Source organism: Vombatus ursinus, unplaced genomic scaffold, assembly GCF_900497805.2.
Source record: "Vombatus ursinus unplaced genomic scaffold, bare-nosed wombat genome assembly UNPS02014784.1, whole genome shotgun sequence".
In the NCBI taxonomy this organism is placed as follows: domain Eukaryota; kingdom Metazoa; phylum Chordata; class Mammalia; order Diprotodontia; family Vombatidae; genus Vombatus; species Vombatus ursinus.
This window is the reverse complement of record NW_020954562.1, coordinates 6,876,874-6,897,848: the sequence shown is the minus strand read 5'-3', so window position 1 is coordinate 6,897,848 and position 20,975 is coordinate 6,876,874. Positions and strand designations below refer to the sequence as shown.

Here is a 20,975-nt window from a genome sequence, read left to right as displayed (position 1 = left end):
ACACAGCTAGGAAGTGTCTGAGGCCAGATTTGAACTCGGGAAGATGAGTCTTCCTGACTCCCGGCACTCTATCCGCTACATCATCTAGCTGCCCAAACTGCAAGTTCTATGGGAGTGGAGGATCACTTTGTTATATTCATTCTCTCCCTTTCTCTCTCTCTCTCTCTCTCTCTCTTCTTTTAGGACCATTGAAGCCTGAAACGACTATAACCTACATTGCTGTTTCAGCCATATTCTTTAACAGTGGACTGTCACTAAAAACAGAGGTATTGTCAACAAAGAGGGGACTTGAAAATGAGGAGTCAGGAAAATGTAACCTTAGTCATCTGTTTGGCCATTGAGTAAACCTGTCTGTAGTTGGAAGTCTATAATCGTAACAGCAATAATAAATATCTCTCATTTAAGGAGTGTTTGTGAAGAGCTTTACCTTCCTTATCTCACTTACTGGATCCTCACAACAGTGCATAGCCACTACAAGTCTTACAGTGTCCATACTCCCAATGGACAGAAGAGTATCCAAGCTTGACTCCATGGTGCCTTATTGTGAAGTGTCATGCTTCAGTATTAGTGAAGATAATCTGTGGTAGCCCCTCATCTTGGATCCTAGCAAAGGGGGCTGAATTACCGAATGTTCTAGGAGGCCTGTGGGATGGTAGTCTTTTCATTGGATTTATTTTGAGTATAATCAATGGAGCAACAGGACTAAAGATATCCTGGGCCCTTGCTCACCTTATGATTAGAACTGCCTTCTAATCACAGCCCTTGCAAAGAGCTAAGAGTTTTAGCATGTTTGAGCTGCTATGTGCAGGTCCCTGTAACTCTCCTAGACTGTTTGTCTGGACTCAAGCTGTTTAAGTGGTGCTCGTTACAACTGACATTTTAACCCCTGGACCCTGGATTTGGAGTGGGAAGGACCTTAGAGGTCATTTAGTTCACTTTATAGGTTTTCCCTGGACTCACCACTAGCATACTTGTGGAGCTATGTTTCTAAACGCTAGTCCATGTTTTAAGATAAATAGACAAATAAACGATTATATTTTCTTGTCATTGTTCAGTCTTGTCTGACTCTTTGTGACCTCATTTGGGGTTTTCTTGGCAGAGATGCTGGAGTGGTTTGCCGTCTCCTCCATCTGTTTTACAGATGAGAAAACTGAGACAAACGAGAGGCCAGATTTGAACTCGGGTCTTTCTGACTCCAGGTCCAGCGTTTTACCTAGTGAGCCACCCAGCTGTCCCAAATGAATATATATATATATATATATATATATATATATCTGTGTCTATATGTGTAGAGAGAGAGGCAGCATGGAAAAATGGTTAGAATGCTGGGTTTAGCAGTTGGAAGACCTGTTTCAGACAGTTACTCACTCACTGTGTGTGCCTAAATGAGACATTTGCCCTCTGCCTTAGGCAAGTCTTGGGGGGAATAGAGAATAGAGTGTTGGACGTGGAGTTGGGAATGCTTGGGTTCTAATCCTACCTCTGATACTTATGAACAGTGTAACCCTCTAATCCTCAGTTTTGTTATGAAGTGCTCTCTGACCATGCACTAGTTATTATCTAATCTTCATGTATAAAATGAGAATCGGGAAGTAGATGCCCGAGGTCCCTTTCAGCTCTAAGTGTGGGATTCTCCTAAGTTATAAATGAGTTGTTATCTGCCTGGGCAGAGGGAGGTTCCCGAAGATACTGTCTGTATTCGTGTGTCTTCCTTATTTTTAGCCCATGTTAAGTCACAGCCCATTATCTAACAGGTAATAGATTGCTTCCTGGTGATCTAGTATTTCTGGGCAAAGAAGTCTCTAAATGTGAAGGTGACAAGAGATTTTTGAGTCAGAAAGAAGAGTCTATACTTGAAGGGGGTAAAAATCTGAACAATAGAGAAAATTTGCTCTTGAAGAAATAGTTAAGAGCAATTGTTCTGTTATAAATCGGTGAACTTAGGAAGCTCCTACTATGTGTTAGAGCAACTAGCTGGCGATGTGGATAGAGCGCCAAGCCTGTAGTCAGGATGCTCATGTTTGTGAATTCAAATCTGGCCTCAGACACTTCCTAGCTGTGTCACCCTGGGCAAGTCATTTAAACCTGTTGGCCTCAGTTTCCTCATCTGTAAAATGAGCTGGAGTAGGAAATGGCAAACCACTCTAGTATCTTTGCCAAGAAAATCCCAAATGGGGTCACAAAAAGTCAAGCACAACTGAAAAATGACTCAACAACAATATCAACAACTATGTATTAGGTATTGAGTCCCTGCCCTCAAGTAGTTTATGTTCATTTGGGGGAGACAACATATATAAGGAGATACAAAGTAAATATAGGATATATAGAAGGTAATTTTGGGAAGGGGGAGATCAGGAAAGGCCTCGTCAAAGGTGATGACTGAGCTGAGATTTGAAGGAAATACCGGCACTTTTGAGGGCTATTCTCTTGGTTCCAGAATCTGGGGCACTGGGACGTAAGAGAAAGTCATTGGCCACCAGAGTGGCACTGTAGTGATCTTGCTCTGAGCTCTCTCTTCCTGCCCTGGCTAATCCGGGTTTGCAGAGCCCCCTCCTCCGACCCAAGGTTTTGCCCTAAAATGCATCCCCTGCTGCCTGGTTAATAATATAGCTGCCATATTTAGTGGCTAGAGCACTGGGCGTAGAGTCAGGAAGACGGGTTCCAGTCTGGCCGCAGATACTTACTAGCTATGTGACCCAGGGCAAGTCACTTAACTGCTGTTTACCTCAGTTTTCCCATCTGTAAAATGTGGATAATAAATAACATCTACCCCCCCCACCCCCACCCCAGGGTAATTGTGAGGATCAAATGGTCTGTGGGTAGGAGACACTCAAGAAACCCTGGCTGGCTTGACTGCTTCAAAGCACGGGTCCCCTCAGAGCTTGTTTGCATTGGCTGCTCTACTTCTGTTAATTACAGGATGAGCCAGCGGATTCCATTCTCAGTCTCTGTGTATGTAAAACAGGGATAATAATAGTGTCAACCTCCCAGGGTAGTTGTGAGGATCAGATGAAGCTAACACATATAAAGTACTTCGCAAACCTTAATATATATATATAGATATAGATATATAGATATATCTATATATCTATATATATATCTATGTATATCTATATATGTATATATATGTATACACATATACATACACACATATATACATATATGCTAACTATTATTAATAAAATTTTGTATTTTACAGATTTTTTTTAAATATATGAAATTTCATTTTATTCTCTTGATTATATAAAATGGGTATGGAAAATATCTGACATTGGGATACTGTGGCAATCTTGAAAATGCTTCAACCTCCATGGATGTTTCTAGGTCCAAGAAGTAGTGCCATGGACCGCCATGAATCAGTGACTTGGTAAACATCATGCTGGTCACCATATTGTTTCACTTCCTTGGCATGGGTCCCAAGGCACAACTTAGATTCATTTTACTGGTATGTATAAAATACCCAGGGGAGTTCACTTGAATGAAATTGATTCCCAAGACGAATGAGAACTTGTGTCCTTTGGATCTTCTCTGAAGTAGGGGTTGGGAGCTTTGATCAGGTCTAGAGATGTCTCTGGTCTTCTCTTTGAATAATAGTTATTATTATGATTAATGACGATAGTGATTTTTATAGCATTTTAAGGTTTGCAAAGTGCTTTTCACATTATCTCATTTGAACAACAACGACAATGTAATAACAACTCATTTTTCTATAGTACCTTTAAGGCTTGCAAAGCACTTTGCATATGTCATCTCATTGGATTCTCGTAATAACCCTGTGAGATATATGCTGTTATTATCCTCATTTTACAGATAAGTCACCCAGGATAACAGTTAATAACTACCTGAAGGAAAATTGGAACGCAGGTCTTCCTAATTCCTAGTCAGGCACTGACTTCAGGTTGGTTGGTGGGATGGGTGTCAGATGGAAATTCGGCTCTATTCTGGTAAGATTCACAGGGCCTGGTTTCCCAGGGGTCCTTCCTTTAATGAAGCCAGGCTGAAGCTCCTAGGAACCTTGAGAAACTGAATAATAAATAAACCTTACTGTGGCTAATATCAGGTTTTAGTGATTGCATCTTAGACCCATTTCCCCTCCTTCCCTCCTTTCCAGTGAGGGGGAAGCTACTGCTTTTGAGTAAATCTAATTGTTAGGATTTTTTGGGTAATGTAATCCTGAGCTCATCTTCCTCCCAGAGTCATTTACCATGGTGACTTACCTAAATGGAAGAAAGTCCTGTACGGACCTGGAGGGAGTCCTCAGACAACAGAAATGCCATCTGTCTGCCTAGAACCAGAATATTGGCAATAGGGTGATTTGTTTTCCATCATAGCAACTTACTGAGAGGTCTGCTGATGCCATAGAAGGGCTGTAAATTCTCTCAATTGATGCAAATGAATGTGTCATCAATGCATTGTTTGAAGTGAGTATTTATTTGAATGGAAAGAAGAGCCATAGAATTAGTGTAGTATTGGGCAGGGAGTCAGATGACCTGGGTTTGGTTTTTAATACTTGCTAGCCGTGTGGTTGCAGGCAGTTGATTTTCTCTCTGTTATCCTCAGTTTTCTCATCTGCAAAATGGAATGGCCATATTTGCTCTGTCTTCCATAGAAGTTTGGATATTTGAACCTTGAATTATTTTAATGGGTGACTCTGCTTCTTTATGTGTGAAATTCACAGTATATTTGTGTTTTGATTTCATTTATCTTTTTCATTGGTTTTTATTTTAAAAAAATCATTACCAAATATTATAAAAATATTACTGATTTTTTGAATTAACTGAAGGTGAGGTAGGGCAGGGGAAAGGCCAGTTTGAATTATTGACCACTAATGGAGGTTCTTAACCTGGGATCTATGGATCCCCAGGGTTCAGTGGATAAAATTCACAGGGTCAGTGAACTTGAATGGGAAAAAAAAATTACACCCTTATTTCTACTAACTTCTAACTGAAATATAGTATTTCCTTCAATTACTTAAAAACATGATTATGAGGAGAGGGTCCATAGGCTTCACCAGATTGCTCAAGGGGTCTGTGGAAGAGAAAAGGTTAAGAAGCCCTGGTCTAGAAGAAAGGTGGCCGTTAGTACTGGGTAGATTCTCAAATAGACTAGAACTTGCCTTGGAACTGGACTGGACTGGAATCCCACAGCTTGAAAAAATCTGAATGGGTTGTGGTCCAGGTGTACTAATACAGATGTAATTATTGAGCCATCAAGCTATGTAAACATTTTGAAGAAGATTCAGCAATGTACACCAGTGACAAACTGTATAATTACTGGCTTGTAGGGAAGTCAGTTTCAATGACTCGATTTTTTGCAAATTGGTACTCGTAACATGTTTAAAAGAATTCAAAGCATTAAGAAAATGTAGTTCCTCCCTTCTGTGCTGGGGGTTGGTGGTAGACTTTGGCTGAGGAATCTTGTATATACTGTTAGGTTTGGTTGATTCGAAAGTTAGTTTGCTGAACTACTTCCTTCCCCCTCTTTTTCTCTTTTATTCTTTATTACAAAGAATGACTTTCTGGATGGGGGAAAGGAGAGAGGTATATTTGGAAACAAAGGTGATATAAAATCAAAAGGTAGCAATAAAAATTAAAGGCTTCAGAAAAAAAAGTTCTCCCTCAGGTAGGTTAAAAAGGCATCCTGCAAACTTTTTTATAGTAGTATTTTGCCTAATACACCCTTTTCTTATAGATTAGCAAAGGTAAAAAGCTCTTCCGTAGTCTAAATTAAGTTGGTTGTATTTCAAGATAAATCAGGCTATTTTTAGTAGTTTAAATTAAAATACCTTATAAGCACTATAAGGGATATTTTCTCCTTTTAAAGTTTTATCTATTATGATTTATTATTTTATATAAAAATGAGTTACAAATAAATACCAAAATAAAGTAACTGGGTTTAGTGGTCTTTCTGTAGATATCTCTCTTCCAAATTATGTTAAGATGTGTTTTTTATTTTTTTTCCAGGAGCTGACTAGTGCTTTGATGCATGTAAAATTACATCTTTTTGTTCAGATCTTTACACTTGCCTTCTTCCCAACAACAATATGGCTTTTTCTTCAGTTGCTCTCAGTTACACCCATCAACGAATGGCTTTTAAAAGGGTATGTTGAAAAAAAACCGCAATGCGTATTTGAAAATGGTTATTTTTGAGTGGGTGGGGAAGCTGAGGAGAATTCATTTCAAACCATTTTTTTTTGTGTGTTTTAAAACATATGTAGGAGTTTATCCATAGAACAGATATTTATTTTCTTCAGTGAATTGTTCCCTTCTGTGCTAACCGGTTGTGTTAACAAAGGTCTCATTTTTCCCCCTAAAGTTTGAAAATGTCGCCCCAGATTTAAAGATTGGAATGTTGACTTAAATGCATTTTTGGGGAAAGTGTTTAAAATAAATTGTGTTTTCAGGTCATGGAAGGAATAAATGGAAGGAAAAAAATTGAACTAGAGTGAGGAGGCTTCAGACCCAGTGCTGCTGCTGGTGACTTGCTTTGACTTTGGGGGAATTGCTTACTGTTGTGGGTGTGTTTCCTCAGTAGTAAAATAGGGATAATCATTATTTACTTACAGGTTTTTTTTCTTTTTGTAAGGCTAAAATTCAACTTGAAAAATATTAAGTGGTATTTGAAAATATTTATTGGTTTGGCTCAACAAATAAAGTTTATATAGTACTTTAAATTTTATACAGTGATTTCCTTACAACAACCCTCAAGATAGATAGTGCAAGCCCATTTTACAGACTAAGAAACTGAGAGCTTAAGTGACTTGTAGGTGACTTAGTCGCTTGTAGGTGATCACACAGCTAATAAGCTTTTAAGGCAGGATTTAAACATGTCTCTTGCCAACTCTTAGGTCTAGTCATGCTACTCTCAAGTAATCTGCAAATATTTATTGTGAACCGCACTATATTTGGGATGCTAATATCCCCCATTATTATAAAGAATAATAGCTTGTAGTCTAACTAGGGAAGCAGTTTATTTGTATATGTAAAAATGATATAAGAAGACATTACGTGGGGCAGTATCCCAAACTAGACCTTCTTGACAGTATAGTTGTAAAGTATGATATTCTTTCCCCCTTAACCCTCACCTGAATTTCAAGCATATTATTCTAATTGCTTATCGTGTGCTATTTTCTGATTTTAGTCAAGAAATTGAAACTCAGCATTGTGCTTTGGGACGTTATGTACTATATGTTACAGGCTTCAGTTCATGCGTTTATCTGAATCATTACCTGTGACCATGCCCTGCTCTCCCCAGAAAAAGATAATGAGCAAAATGTATTGATCTCCAGAAATGTTTACTTTGATTGTGTCTTCAAAATTAAAAGTCTTAATATTTCTCTGTTTTCATTTTTACCTCATAACATTTATTTCGTAGTCATTTTCAGCTCAATATTTTAAAAAGCAAACAAAAAAGGTGATTTTTGTTACAAGTTCTTTTGGGCAGGGGGAGACGGGTATGTATGTGTGTGTGTATGTGTGTCTCTGTGTGTGTGTGAAAAGCAGTATCTAACGTTCCCTAGAGAGCAATTAGGCAATTCTACATTTTTGGACCTTCACACTTAAGTTTGGAAATACTAGTGGCGTCCTGTATATTCTGCCTCCTGGCTCTGTTTCTTACAGTCCTTCGAGAAAAACTTGTGGTACTGTGATGTTAGTAACTTTATGATTGTAACATCTGCAATACTTTTAAAAATAGAGTGATGGTCTGAGTATGGATGAGGCCATAGGAGTCCTTAACTTATGAGATGGAAAAGTGATAACTTTTGACGCCAAAGTACGTGATAAGTATGTGGAATAATACCCTTAATTCAGGCACTGAAAATTAAAAAAAAAATTGAAAGTAAGCTATCTGTCCTTTGTAATTATATGGTAGAGAGAGTCTTGCTTATAAATTCCTTTTAACAGAACGATAGAAAAATAATAGGTTTCTGCCTGAAATGATGTGACTAGAAGTAATATTAATGGATTACACTCACTACCACAGTCATTTTCTTCTGTATTGTGGTAGGTTGTTGTAATTATATAACAAGTAACATTCACATAGCCTAATACAAGGGTTGGAAGACTGCCCTCCAGGTCCTCAAGTGTGGCCCTTTGAATCCAGTTTGGATTCAGTCAAAGGGCCGCCCTTGAGGATGAAGAGGGCCACATGTGGCCTTGAGGCCTTAGGTTCCCCACTCCTGTAAGGGTACTACCTATTTCTTATAAAGGCTATTCTAAAAATCTTAGTGCTGTTTTAAGCTTTTAAAAGCTGTGTAAAAACGACTTTTGAAACACCCTGTATTTTATATTCCTTAAGTTGGAGAAGTCAAGTCAGCAGGCATTTATTAAGTGTCTGCTATGTGGCTGGCACTATGCTAAGCCCTGAGGATAAAAAAAGGGCAAAAAAAGTCCCTGCTTTCAAGGAAATTACATTCTAATGGGAGAAACAACATTCATACAACTCTGGACAAAGAAGATGCGGATGAGATAAAGGAGAGTGATCTTTGAGGGACGGCACTAAAGTTTGGGAGAACTGAGAAGGGCTTCTGGCAGAAGGCGGGACTTTGGCCGGGGCATGAAGGAAGCCAGGGAAATTAGGAGATAGGAATGAGGAGGAAGAGAGTTCCAGCCACAGGGGGCGGCTAGTGAAGATAGATGGAGGATCTTGTGGGAGGTTCTAGCGTAGAGGTTAGTGTCATTGGATAACAGGGGAGAAAGGTGTAAGATGATTGGAAAAGTATGGATTGACCAGGGCCCTTGTTGTTGTTGTTTAGTCATTTTTCAGTTGTGTCCAACTCATTTGGGATTTTCTTGGCAAAGATACTGGAGTGGTTTGCCATTTCCTTCTCCAGCTCATTTTACAGATTAGGAGACTGAGACAGACAGGGTTAAGTGACTTGCCCAGGATCACACAGCTAGTATGTGTCAGAGGCTGGAGTTGAACTGACAAAGATGAGCCTTCCACATTTGAGGCCCAGTGCTCTATCCGTTTTACCACCTAGCTGCCCCAAAGGGTTAGTTAGTCAATCTGTATTAAATGCCTATTATGTACCAGGCACTGTGCTAAATAAACGCTCGGGATACGAAGAAAGACAAAAGACTGCCTTTGCTTTCCAGGTTCATAGTCTGCTGAGGGAGACAACGTGCAAACGATCATACACAAACAAGCCATGTACAGTACAGGATATATTGTAGACAGTCAGGGAGAAGGCACCAGAATTAAGGGGCAACAGGAGAGGCTTCGTGCAGAAAGCGGGATTTTTGTTGGGACTTGAAGGAAGCCAGGGAAGCCCGGAGGGTAGAGGTGGGGAAGAAGAGAATTCCAGGAGTGGGAGACAGCTGGTGAAAATACCTGGAGGTGAAGTGTCTTGTTCAAGGAACATCAAGGTGGTCAGTGTCACTGGATTGCAGAGTATGTGAGCGGGAATAAGGTACGGGAAGACTGGCAAGGCTCGAGGAGTGGGTTATGGGGGAGCCTGAAAAGCCAAATGGAGGATTTTATGTCAGATCCTGGAGGTAATAGGGAGCTAGTAGAGACTCACGAGGAGGGGGGATGACATGGTCAGATGGCCTCCTTCAAGGTCTCTTTTTGGGTCCTGCTAGATGTCCCTGTCTTACAGGAGAAGTGTCTTTTTCCTCATGGCCTATCCTTCTACCTGTTCTCCCCTTCCTCTTGGCTTTTTTCAGGACTTTTCTCTTTGTTCTCGCTTCCTTCATTATGATCTTTAACCTTACTTCCTCCACTGGCTCCTCCTTCTCTGCAGAATAGCCTGTGATCCTCATCTTGAAAAAAGTTTTCCCCTCTTGGCTGCCATCCTATATCACGTAACTGTACGGTCATAGATTTAAAGCTGGAAAGGACATGGAGGCTGTCCCCCCCATCATGTGAGGACATTGAGGCCCAGTGTGGATGGATGACTCTCTCTCTCATCCTCCCAGGCTTCTTTAGTGCCTGATTTATTTCCACTGCCTCATTTCCTCAGATCATAGTCCCACCAAGCAGTTTGGCCTCTACCCCACCTCTCTATTGGAGCTTTCTCAAAGGTTACCTTTGGATCTCAAAACCCAATGGTCTTTCCCTTCCTTTTCCTCCTCCTTGCCTTCTCTGGGACATGCCGCACTATTGAACCACCCTCTCCTTCTCAGAATACTTTTTCTCCCTTACGTTTTCAGACTCGATAAAATTTAACCTGAAGTTTTTACCTCATTTAAAACTCTATGGAGGATACGACCCAGAGAGGTCAGTTACATTTAGCTTGAGTTGTGCTGCAAAATCTTTCTTGACTGATTTTCTTTTAAACTGTGTGATGCTTTTAATATCGTTTCAAAGAAGTGAAAGAATTACTTTTAATGCTCAAAATTGCCCAAGGTGTAGAGTCATACACATTTGTGCTAGTCCTGGGAGAAAATTCTGAGCTTATGTATGTGGGGTTTCTTGTTCAGCCCTTCGAGGCCTGCTGCCCAACATGGAGGTCAAGCAGCTACAAGTTTGTTTCACAGTGGAGAGAATGTTGGATTTGGTACCAGGAACACCTGCATTCAAATCCCACCTCTGACACTTCCTGGCTGAATAAGTCACTTAAATTATCTCTGCCTTGGTTTCCAAATCTGTAAACCAGACACTTTGCAAACCTTAAAACAGTATGTAAGTGCTAGCATCATCCTCATCTAAAGTCACCAGGGTTTGAATATACATTCACATTTCTATATTTTCATTTGCTCAGCTCTTAATCCAGTTGAGTGGATGAAGTAAAAACGTTATTTACATGTTATTTTATATTTTATTTTTCAGTTTACAAACAGTTGGTTGCATGCCGCCTCCTGTTTCTTCTGCAGTGATCTTAACCAAAGCTGTTGGTGGGAATGAGGTGAGTCCTGGGGCTAACTTATTTTAAAAATAAAATGGTTACTCCTTGTCAATACATATTTTCACAGAATCTCAGAGTTGGAAATGACATGAGGTGCCACCTTGTCCAATTGTCCAACATAGGTTCCCAAAGTGGGTGATACTGCCCCCTGAGGGGCACTGAATGATCCAGGGAGGTGGTAGTAGCCTCAGGTGCAGTTGGGGGGAATGGAATAAAAATAAGGGGGGTGGTGGAAGCATAAGAAAAGAAGAGAAGATAGGGAAACTTTGAAAAGCCATTTGTACATGTTTCATCTGTTATGTAACAGAGTTCAAGTCAGAGTGATTACATTATTTTCCAAATAAACACAAAAAATTCAAGTTATAACTTATCAGTGGTCAAATCTACTGACAGGTCTTAACAAGCAAGAGTTGGCAGGTGAGCATATGATGCATTGTCAGGAAGTCCAGCATGCAGCTGCAGGAATATGTGCGTGTAATGACTTGTTTACAATGTGATACTGTATGGGTACATGACGCAGTATTGCATCATCAAAATTTCAATGCAGAATAAACCTACAAATTTATAATAAATCATTAAATTTAAGATACATCATGTTTTTAAAAAATATGTTTTATTTTTTTGAAATGATGCAAATTTCAACCAAAAAAAAAAAAAAAACTTCTAAAGGGTAAATTTCCAGGGAGACACTGAGTAATTTTTTTTAAATGAGGTGGTAGGCCAAATGAGTTTGGGAACCTCTGAACTAGATCAAGTCCTCTCTAACACGTGCCTGACAAGCAATCATCCAACCTTTGTTTGAACACCTTCAGTGAGGGGGACCCTACTGTTTCTCAAGGCATCCAGAACGCTTTGTTGGAGTTCAGATTGTTAGGGAGTTTTTCTTTGCATCAAGAATTTTGCCTCTTTAAATCTTCTACTAATTTTTCCTCATTCTGCTCTTAAGGCTTATACTGCAGAGCTGGGGGTGGGATACAAAGGATGGACTGGAATTTAACATGGCAGATTTGTTTTCATTTCTTGTGAGAAAATAATTTATTGATATCTTTTTATAACATGTTCATGATTGAACATAATCCCTATGTAGCAAATTATGAAAGAAGTAGGTGCATATGATGCTGAAGTTGATTTTAAAGGGTAGAATCTAGGATTCATGAAAATTAAAGAAGGGAAATGGACAAATTAAGGATGATTTCCTGATATTCGATGAAGTAGTATAATAGATCCAAGAAATTTAGTAACAAAGGAGCCCAATGGAACTGGATTTTCTTCACCTCTAAGGCCACAAGCAAAAACTAACCTGTTTTGTAATGAAATTGGAAGAAACTAGGGTGACTAAAGGGGACAGAATAATCAAACAGCACTAAAAGTTGTTGGAGTGATTTCCAAAGGGAAAATTAGGGAATTTTTCCTAAAAAGAACTATTGTAAGCTTGGGGAAAATCATCAGAACAAATCTGGAATGAAATCGAAGGCTGTGTCTTTGTCACACAGACATTTGCAAGATGACTCAAGGTTTGGGTTTAAATGATTTTAAATGAATCTGGTTCTCTCCCTCACCTGTGTAGGGCCCCCCCTTTGTTGATACAGCTCATATCCCCGTGAACCTTTGCAGATGATTTAGTGAGTTGCTAGAGCCCCAAAATTTCAGCGTGTGGTAGCCCAAGGTCATGGGTCTTCCTGAACCTCATTAGGTTTGTCCTTTAGTGACAGACACAAAAGCAAAAGTCATTAACAATTAAAAAAAATTCTGCAGGGTGACTTCAGCCCTTCTAGGACACCCTAGAATCTTGTGTCAGGGTGGGGGAGCTGTGGCCTCAAGGCCACTTGTGGCTGTTGAGGTCCTTGGGTGCGGTCTTTTGACTGACTCCAGATTTTACAGAACAAATCATTTTATGAAGGGGATTTGTTCTGTGAAGTTTGGATTCAGTCAGAGGGCTGCACTTGAGGACCTAGAGGGCCACATGTCACCTCGAGGCCGCAGGTTCCCCACCCCTGATCTAAGTTGATCTTCACACCTTGCCCATGAACCAAAATTGGTTCAGTCACAGTGCATACTGGAAAGTAGGAGTGGCAGAAGAAGCAGTGAAATACAGTATCTTAGGTGTTTGAAATGAAAAAAAAATTACCTTGTTTTAAGTCACCAACACATTATTGATCAGAGGTTTGCGACCAATAGAGTGTGTAGTTGGACCGACCTCTTTATACCATCCTCAACCATTTGGATTCCTGCTGTGGAGACAGACATAGCCGTGATGCCCCAGGGACACAAATGACAATGGGAAAATATGCTTTAGTTCTATCAAGCTTAAGAGGGGGGACAAAGGAAATTATTTCTTTATTAGATGGAGAAAGAGAACCAATAACAGATGGCAAATACTTTTATAAAAAAGTCAATTGTAATTTGATAACCAGATCAAGCAGCACAAGGGATTGGAGATAGACTAGGAAGAAATACGCCCAAGGTTCCATAGTTGGTTCTCTTTTTATTTCCTTTCTCCTGCTTTCCTTTCCTCCCCTTTCCTCTCTTCTTTTCTTTCTTTCTTTTTTTTTTTTAAACATGTAGAGTTTTGTGTGCTGGCTGGTTTATATAGAGTGGTATAGGAGGAAATGCTGTACTTATTTGCTATACAGTTGAAGTAAATTAGACAAAATAATGGGGCTAAGCCTCACTTTAATTAGTGCAATGTTTAAATTAGGAAATATTTGCAAATAAATTTTGGTTTGTTAGTATGTATGGACAACATCCATAGTCTTCATTTTCTTTCCTTTTTTTAAAAACTAAGTTCTGTTTTAAAAGTTGTTTTGTAAATTATTTTGGATTTAGAACACATTTCTCATAAAAGTAGTATTTAAAATGGTGGATGAGTTTTGAGGCCAGCCTTTTCTATCCTATTTAGTCCATAATATAGCAGAACTATAGTTTTGCCTGTGTTCTGAGTTTGGGAAGTGGAAAGCCATTCAGTGCAAGAGGAGAAAAGGGGAGAAAAAAGCAAACTGCCTTATTTCTTGGCTCTGTGCCAGTCTTCAGCAAAATTTGAAATGTTCAGAGTTTATCTTTGGTTCCATCTTCTGATGTTTGAGACTTAGAAGCTCACATGTACATGAATGAAAAATTAAACATAATCATGATTAAAAGCCAAATGATTGGTATAGGAAATAGGTACTATTTTGGGGTGCTGGGGTGGTCAAGAAAGGATTCATATATGTTGCAGTAGTTGATCTGGGGCTTGAAGCATAGGTAGGATTTGGTCTGTGAAGAAATGGCAAGGTAAATAGAGAGCATGAAAGAATATTCTGGCTGAGCAGGGCAGGTCTGTAGAACCCTCTGTCTGGCTCACATGAAAGATCTGTGTTGAGAAATACCGGTAGTAAGCTTGGAAAATTCATTTGGCCCCAAATTGCATAAGACTGTGAGTGCCAGGCTCGGGAATTTGAGTTGTATCCTGTTAATTGGTTATGGGAAAAGATGAGATCCCAGGATATCTTTATTTTTATAAGTCTTTTAGTTTTTATCTCTTGTGATATGGCCGTTTACATTCTAGCAAAGTGTGATCTACTTGGATTATTCTCCTGGGAGGTCAATGTACAACTGCTCAAAAGGTTGGAAATGAAGAGTAATTATAGACAGTTCACTGTTAAGTGGGGAAACTTAGCCGATGATGCCCTATGGGGGAGGAGGGTCAGTTGTGAGGACTAATTAATTTTCTTAGATAATGGAGTAGAGAATGAGCTTTTAAAATACAGAGGTTTTGTCAACTTCCATGGAGGTTCCCTAGAATTTTAGAGAATATTAGAATTAGAGTGACCCTGGTCAATTTGGAGAAATATTTAGAAGTAAACAGGCTGGCTCTTAATTATAGAAAAATGAAAAATATTCATCTTTAGGAAAACATCATTTAAAATTACTATAACTGAAAATAAATAGAAAGTACTACTCATGACCATTTTTTATTTTGCATTGACTTTTAAAACATTTTTATTGATGTCTTTTTAAAATATAACCTGTATTTCTCAGTATATCCCTCCTCCTTTTCCCAGAGAGCCATCCCTTATAGCAGTGAATTGGAAAATAGAAAAAAAAAGTTCAGCAAAACTAACCAAATACATCAGCCAAGTCTGACATATGCAGTGTTCCATACCCCTAGTCCCCACAACTCTGCAGAGGTGGGGAGGAAGTCTGTGTTCATCATGTCTTTTCCTTGTGGCCAGATTTGGTCATTATGGTTTCACATCATGCAGTTTTAGTGGTTTTGTTCTTTCCATTCACATTGTTGTCATTGTAAATCTTTTTTCCTCCCTTGTTATTTTCACTTTCATGCATTACTTTAAAACATTTTAGATACCTTTGGCATTTTATGTCACACTAATTTCCTGAATTAAGAAAAACTAACAGATAAAATGGCCATGTCTGATGACAGCCTAATTTCCCTGCCTCTCTTCTAAGAGGAGGAAAGTGTGTTTCACCTCTGTTTTTTTAGTACCAAGATTGTTTATTGCAAGAGGTTCCCAAAGTGGGTGGTACTGCTCCCTAGGGACACTAGGGCAATGGTGGTGGTGGTAATAGCCCTGTGCATTTGGGGGCATTGAATAAAAATAAGGGGGTGGTGGAAGCATAAGGAAAGAAGAGAAGAAAAGAAAATTTTGGAAAACTTCATACATGTTTCATCTGTTGTGTAACAGAGTTAAAGTTGTAGTGATTACATTATTTTCCAAATAAACACACAAAATGGAAGTTAGAACTGCTCAGTGGTGAAGTCCGCTGACAGATCTTAAGCAGATGTTGGCAGGTGAGTGTGTGACGCATTGTTGGGAAGTCCAGCGCGCATTGGCAGGAATATGTGCATGTAATGACTTGTTTACAATACAGTACTATGTGGTTACATGATGTCATATTGTATCACCAAAATTTCAATGCAGGAAAAACCCCACAAAGTTAAAATAAATTATTAAATTTAAGATACATCGCTTAAAAAAATTACATTTTTTTTTGAAATGACACAAATTTTAAAAAAACATTAAAGGGTTAAAGAAAGTAAATTTCTGGGCGGCGGGGGGCGGTGCTGAGTAATTTTTTTTGAAAAGGGGGCGGGAGGTCAAATAAGTTTGGGAACCTCTGCTATAAAGGGAGCTGCCTTTCAGTGTTATTTTTGTTTACATTATTGTACATTCACATAGTTCTGCTTACTTTACTTGGTATCAATTCATACATATCTGCCTAGGTTTCTCTGAATTCCATGTGTTTCCTATGGCAGATTTACAGTAATATTCCATTATATTTACTCTTTCTCTCTCTCTTTCTCAGCTTATTCAACTATTGTGCCTTAAGTGGGAACCCAGTTATTCTGTGTATTTTTGCTACCATGACAAGTGATGTTACAAATTTTGTGAGTTATATGGGACTTTTTTTTCTTGGACTTTCTTGGAGTATGTACCAAAAGTGAGTCAGAGGGTTAAAAGTTTTTTTCTGCTATGTCTGTGAAAAGAGTTAGGAATCTTTATACGCTCTGACAAGGAAGCACAGTAATGTAAATTGGTGAGATATTTGTGATAGAGAGAATAGAGTAGGATGATAGGAGTCACATCCCTAATAGTAAAAATGGTGTCAGGGAAAACTTGGATTCAGTAAATAAATTATGAATCTTATACCAATTACACCATTGTATTGTTGGAAATTATGCCATTGCTTCCATGTTTATTATATTGTACAACTTAGACATAATTTTTGCACCGTGACTTTTCACATTTGTCAGTTCACCCTGCTTAATTAACAATTTTAATGAAAGTACTGTGAATTGGTGCTGCTTGCTAATTGCCTACTGTATTGGTTATGTTTGGGGGTCACAAGATGAGAACACTTTCTCGTTTTCCTGAGAATTGTTCCTGGGGAAAGTGACTTGTGTTTTTAAGTCCTATGTCATATGAGTTTAAGGTGCCATTCTAATTAGAGGCTCTTTCTCATTCAATTCCTACAAAAGCTGTTGATTTGAAATGAAAGAGACTTTCCTGTTCAGCTATTCAATTCAATTCAGCAATCCTTTATTAATCATCTACTGTGAGCAAAAAGAACATTGTATTTGGAGTCATGAACACTTGGGTTCAAATCTTGGCTTTGCTACCTAAAACCAATGTGACTTTGGGCAAATTTTCTCACTTCTGGGCCTCAATGCCCTCATCTATAAAATGTGGAGATAACCTACATAAAAATAATACTACTAATAATGATAGTTAACTATTATTATTGCATAGCATTTTAAGGTTTGCAAAAAGCTATATGTTAACTCATTTGATTATCACAACAACCCTATGAAGTGGGTGCTATTGTTATTCGCATTTTTTCAGATGAGGAAACTGAGGCACACGGTGTTTAAGTGACTTGCCCAGGGTCACAAATCTAGTTAAGTGTCTAAGGCTCGATTTGAACTCCAAGTCCTTTGCTCTATCTAACTGCCTCATGACTTCTTAGGTTTCCTTCTTGCTCTGGATTGGTCCTTCTTCAAAAATAAAAATTAAATAGGCAACTAATATACGTTCTACAGGCAAGTAACAGTATTACTAGGAAAATTGAGGAGAGCATATTGGGAATCAGGGAAAGTTTCATGTAAGAGGTCACACTTGAGGGAAGGAAGACAAGTTCTAAGGGGTGGAGATAAGGATGAGGAATATATTCTTAGAGTTGGAAAAGGATTTTGCAGATGTGTGTAGCTGGGAGACACTATCACATTGAAGGAATGCCTTGTTGTCTTTGTTTGTGAAGGGGAGCCCCTTTAAAGCAACAGCGTATGATTGAAAGAATACATGTATGAAATGACATTGCATAAATTCAGTGCTCACACTGTTAAGATTGGTTCTATACCCCTGAAGTGCACTTAGATATTAGCTTTCAAAGGATATTTATCAGCATAATGCATATTGTTCTTTACATCAGTGTAATGTATGAGTAATTTAAAATTTTTAAATGGTTCCTTATTTATTTCTCACAAGTATTGGTTTATTTTTTTATTGTCTGTGGTGCTGTTTTCCTATTTGCCTTTCTTGACTTTATCAATTATTTTGTTACCTTATCTGAGATTGATTTCAGCTTCTGTTTTTTGTAGTCACTTGAAGCATAATAGATTTTGTTCCATCTCCTTAGTCTTACTCTGAATGGGTCTTTATATTTTAAATATAGTTCTGATCATACCATGCAGCAAATTGTTGGTATGTTTTTCTTTTCCATTCCTTTTCTGGGGAAATATTTATTTGGAAGTTTGTTTTTTTTTAACTGCACAGTTTTTTGTTAGTTTTTCGATGTGCCAGGAGGAAGATGTAGTTTGACATATTATCGAATAAATTGGCTCTACCTCTGGAAAAGGAGGGTTAATTTGAGGGATATTTAACTGAAATAAGGAAAGAACATTTATCTATAATAGGGCCAATAAGGCAATCAAAAGATCATTATCCTTGGAAGAAAAAAATTCAATGAATCAACAAGAATTTATAAAGCACCTGTTATATTCTAGACATTTTGCTAGGTGCTGGGGTTATAGGTACAAAGAATAACACAATTCCTACTCAGAAGTGACTTCCATTCTAATGAGGGAGACTAGTGCATATTAAAAATACTTACATCACAGATATGAATTGTATAAATGCTCAAAAGAAAAATAGGAGCTAAGTAGTTGAGCTCTGATAACAAGTCCCATCGCTTCTCGGATCTTACAGTTGCTCCCAGTATAGCTCGAGAAAAATCGTGGCAAGATGTATGCTTGTTGAAAACTTTCTCTATGTGTATCACCTTTAAATATAATGCTATTAATGTTGATAAATTCAGAGTTATAATTTTGGGGAGAATAAAACCAAAAAGAAAAGAAAAGAATAGGAGGGGAAAAGTTTGCTAATCTTACTTAGTTAACCACTGCCTGAGGCTTCTTTGACCTATAAAAACAAAAGAAAAAAGTATAGAACCCTAATTATAAGCCTAGGGTTTAAAAAAAAACAATAATTCATAAACTGTTTTAAAGCTGAATATGCACATTTAAATATATAAAGTAAGATTTTTGCTGTCAAAAGAACAGAGGTGTCATCCATTAGGGAATGGTTGAATAGATTATTATATGAACATGATGGTGTTTTAGAGAAATCTAGGAAGACTTGTATGAAATGATGCAGAGGGAAGTGAGCAGAACCAAGAGAACAGTTTATAAAAGCAGATTGATTTCAAAGACTTAAGAACTATGATCAGTGCATTGACCAATCACGATTCCAGTGAAGCATGCTTTGTACTTCCTGGCAATTGCTAAACTCAGGGTTTGATTGATACACACACATACACACACACGTTTTAGATATAAACATTGTGGGAATTTGCTTTGCTTAACTACACATTTCTTTTAGAAGGTTTTTGTTTTTGTTTTTCAGTGTGGAGAGTGGGTGGATGGCAATGGGAGAGAGAGAAATGTATTTGTTGAAACGAATTAAATAAAAAAACCCAGCAAAATCAACACTTTATCTACCATCTTACCCCACTTTGAGTATTTGGCTGAAGGGAGGGGTGCACTTCTATTTGCACTTTTATTGGCATATTTTTATTGGCAAATTAAAGGATTTGTAAACATTGATAGTCAATCAGAAATTCATGACATGATAAAAAAGAAATACTTTGATCCTTGTTCTCCTCGATGCAGGAAGGTAATGAGCTGAAAATATATGTGTTTTCAGTTCCATCTACAGGGTTAGATCCCCAGTCTTTTCAAAGGAAACCTCAAGTGTCTCCTGGGCAAAGAAAATTATTACATGAGGTGAACTCTTTAAGTCATAGACCAAGGTCGTGGCAGCCGGAGTGTATTTCAAAAAGGTTTTCTGTCTGCTTGGAAAGCAAATGAAGTTCTCATTACTAACTTTAAAATTACACTTATGAGAGAGTTTTTGTTAAAGGTGAAAGATCAAGTTCATAGTAGACCAACTGGAGTCTGAAAGTTCAGTGTCTGGCATATCACTGCAGCATGAAAGATTGCCTGGTTATTCCACATCATCAGTGGGGAGTTAATAGTGCGAATCCTGAGCATGAAGATGAGATTCCTTAAAACATTTATGAAGGTGGTTACTGTCAGGGAGAATGCTTACAGAGGTCTTGTGACAGTTCAGAAGCATGAAGTTCTTTCACTCTGGCTCCCTGGCTTAGATTTAGCAAGTCACCAAGCCTTCCTGGTGGTTGTGGTTTTTTTTTTTTTAAATTTAATTTTTCTGTAAATTTTTATTTTATTTTTATAATTTTATTTCTTTTTAAATTTACCATTCATTATTGTTGTACTTATTTTATTTTTCTGTAAAAGGTTTAAATAATGAGTCAGATTATCTTCAGTGCCTTTAGTCTTAATAATAATAATAATGCCTTATAATTTGTATAATATAATAATTTATATAGTGCACTGAGATTTACAAAGTTGCTTTATGCACATCATTTCTTTGGATCCTTATAGTAACCCTGTGAGGTAGGTGCTATTATTATCCTTATTTTATGATTGAGGCAACTAAGGTTTAGTGACTTGTTCAGGGTTATGGATTTGGGAAATACCTGAGGTAAGGTTAGAACTCGGGTCATCCTGATTGCAAGTCTAGTGTTCTGTCCACTATGCCATGTTGTGTCTAGTATCACTCCCTAGTGGTACACCTGAGAAATCTGGTGCCCCAGTGATAGTGGGATCTATGGTAGATAGAGATTGTCTTGTCCAACTTCCACATTTTACAGACGGCCAATATCAGACCAAAATGGCAGATCTGAGATTTGAATCCCAGGTATAGGATTTCAAACCCAGGGCTCTTTTATTATGCCATGCTATCTCCTCGGAAGGCCGGGATGGGGCATGTGCGGTAGTGGCTCTCTACTCTTAAGCCTTTTCTTTGGAAGAGAAGGATGGAAAGTTCCTTTTTTCATTACTTGTGCATCCAAAGCAGCAGCATCTGGAGGCAACGAAACTCTCCCCCGACTCCCCCATCCTGTCACATGTTTTTGGTCAGACTACGGTGCTTGGAGGGATCAGGAGACATGCTTCCTAATACACTGCTAGGATAAGTATAGTTATGGGCTTAGGAGATCAGGTGTTTTGAGGAGGCAGATTTTCTCTTCCAACTCACTTAAAGTATGC

The 20,975-nt window shown here is 38.3% G+C and overlaps 1 protein-coding gene across 6 annotated transcripts in view; it reads left to right on the top strand.

Annotated features, from left to right (window-relative positions):
- The window catches only part of SLC10A7 (solute carrier family 10 member 7), a 285,221-nt gene that overhangs the window by 9,112 nt on the left and 255,134 nt on the right, over positions 1 to 20,975 (top strand). For 4 of the 6 annotated variants that reach the window (XM_027866968.1, XM_027866967.1, XM_027866971.1 and 1 more), the window contains exons 2-4: positions 184 to 266; positions 5,964 to 6,100; positions 10,774 to 10,849. In XM_027866968.1, coding sequence (XP_027722769.1) covers positions 184 to 266; positions 5,964 to 6,100; positions 10,774 to 10,849 — 296 coding nt within the window. Of the gene's footprint in view, positions 1 to 183; positions 267 to 5,963; positions 6,101 to 10,773; positions 10,850 to 20,975 lie in introns of those variants that run through there. The other 2 variants (XM_027866969.1, XM_027866972.1) reach the window with 2 other exon arrangements.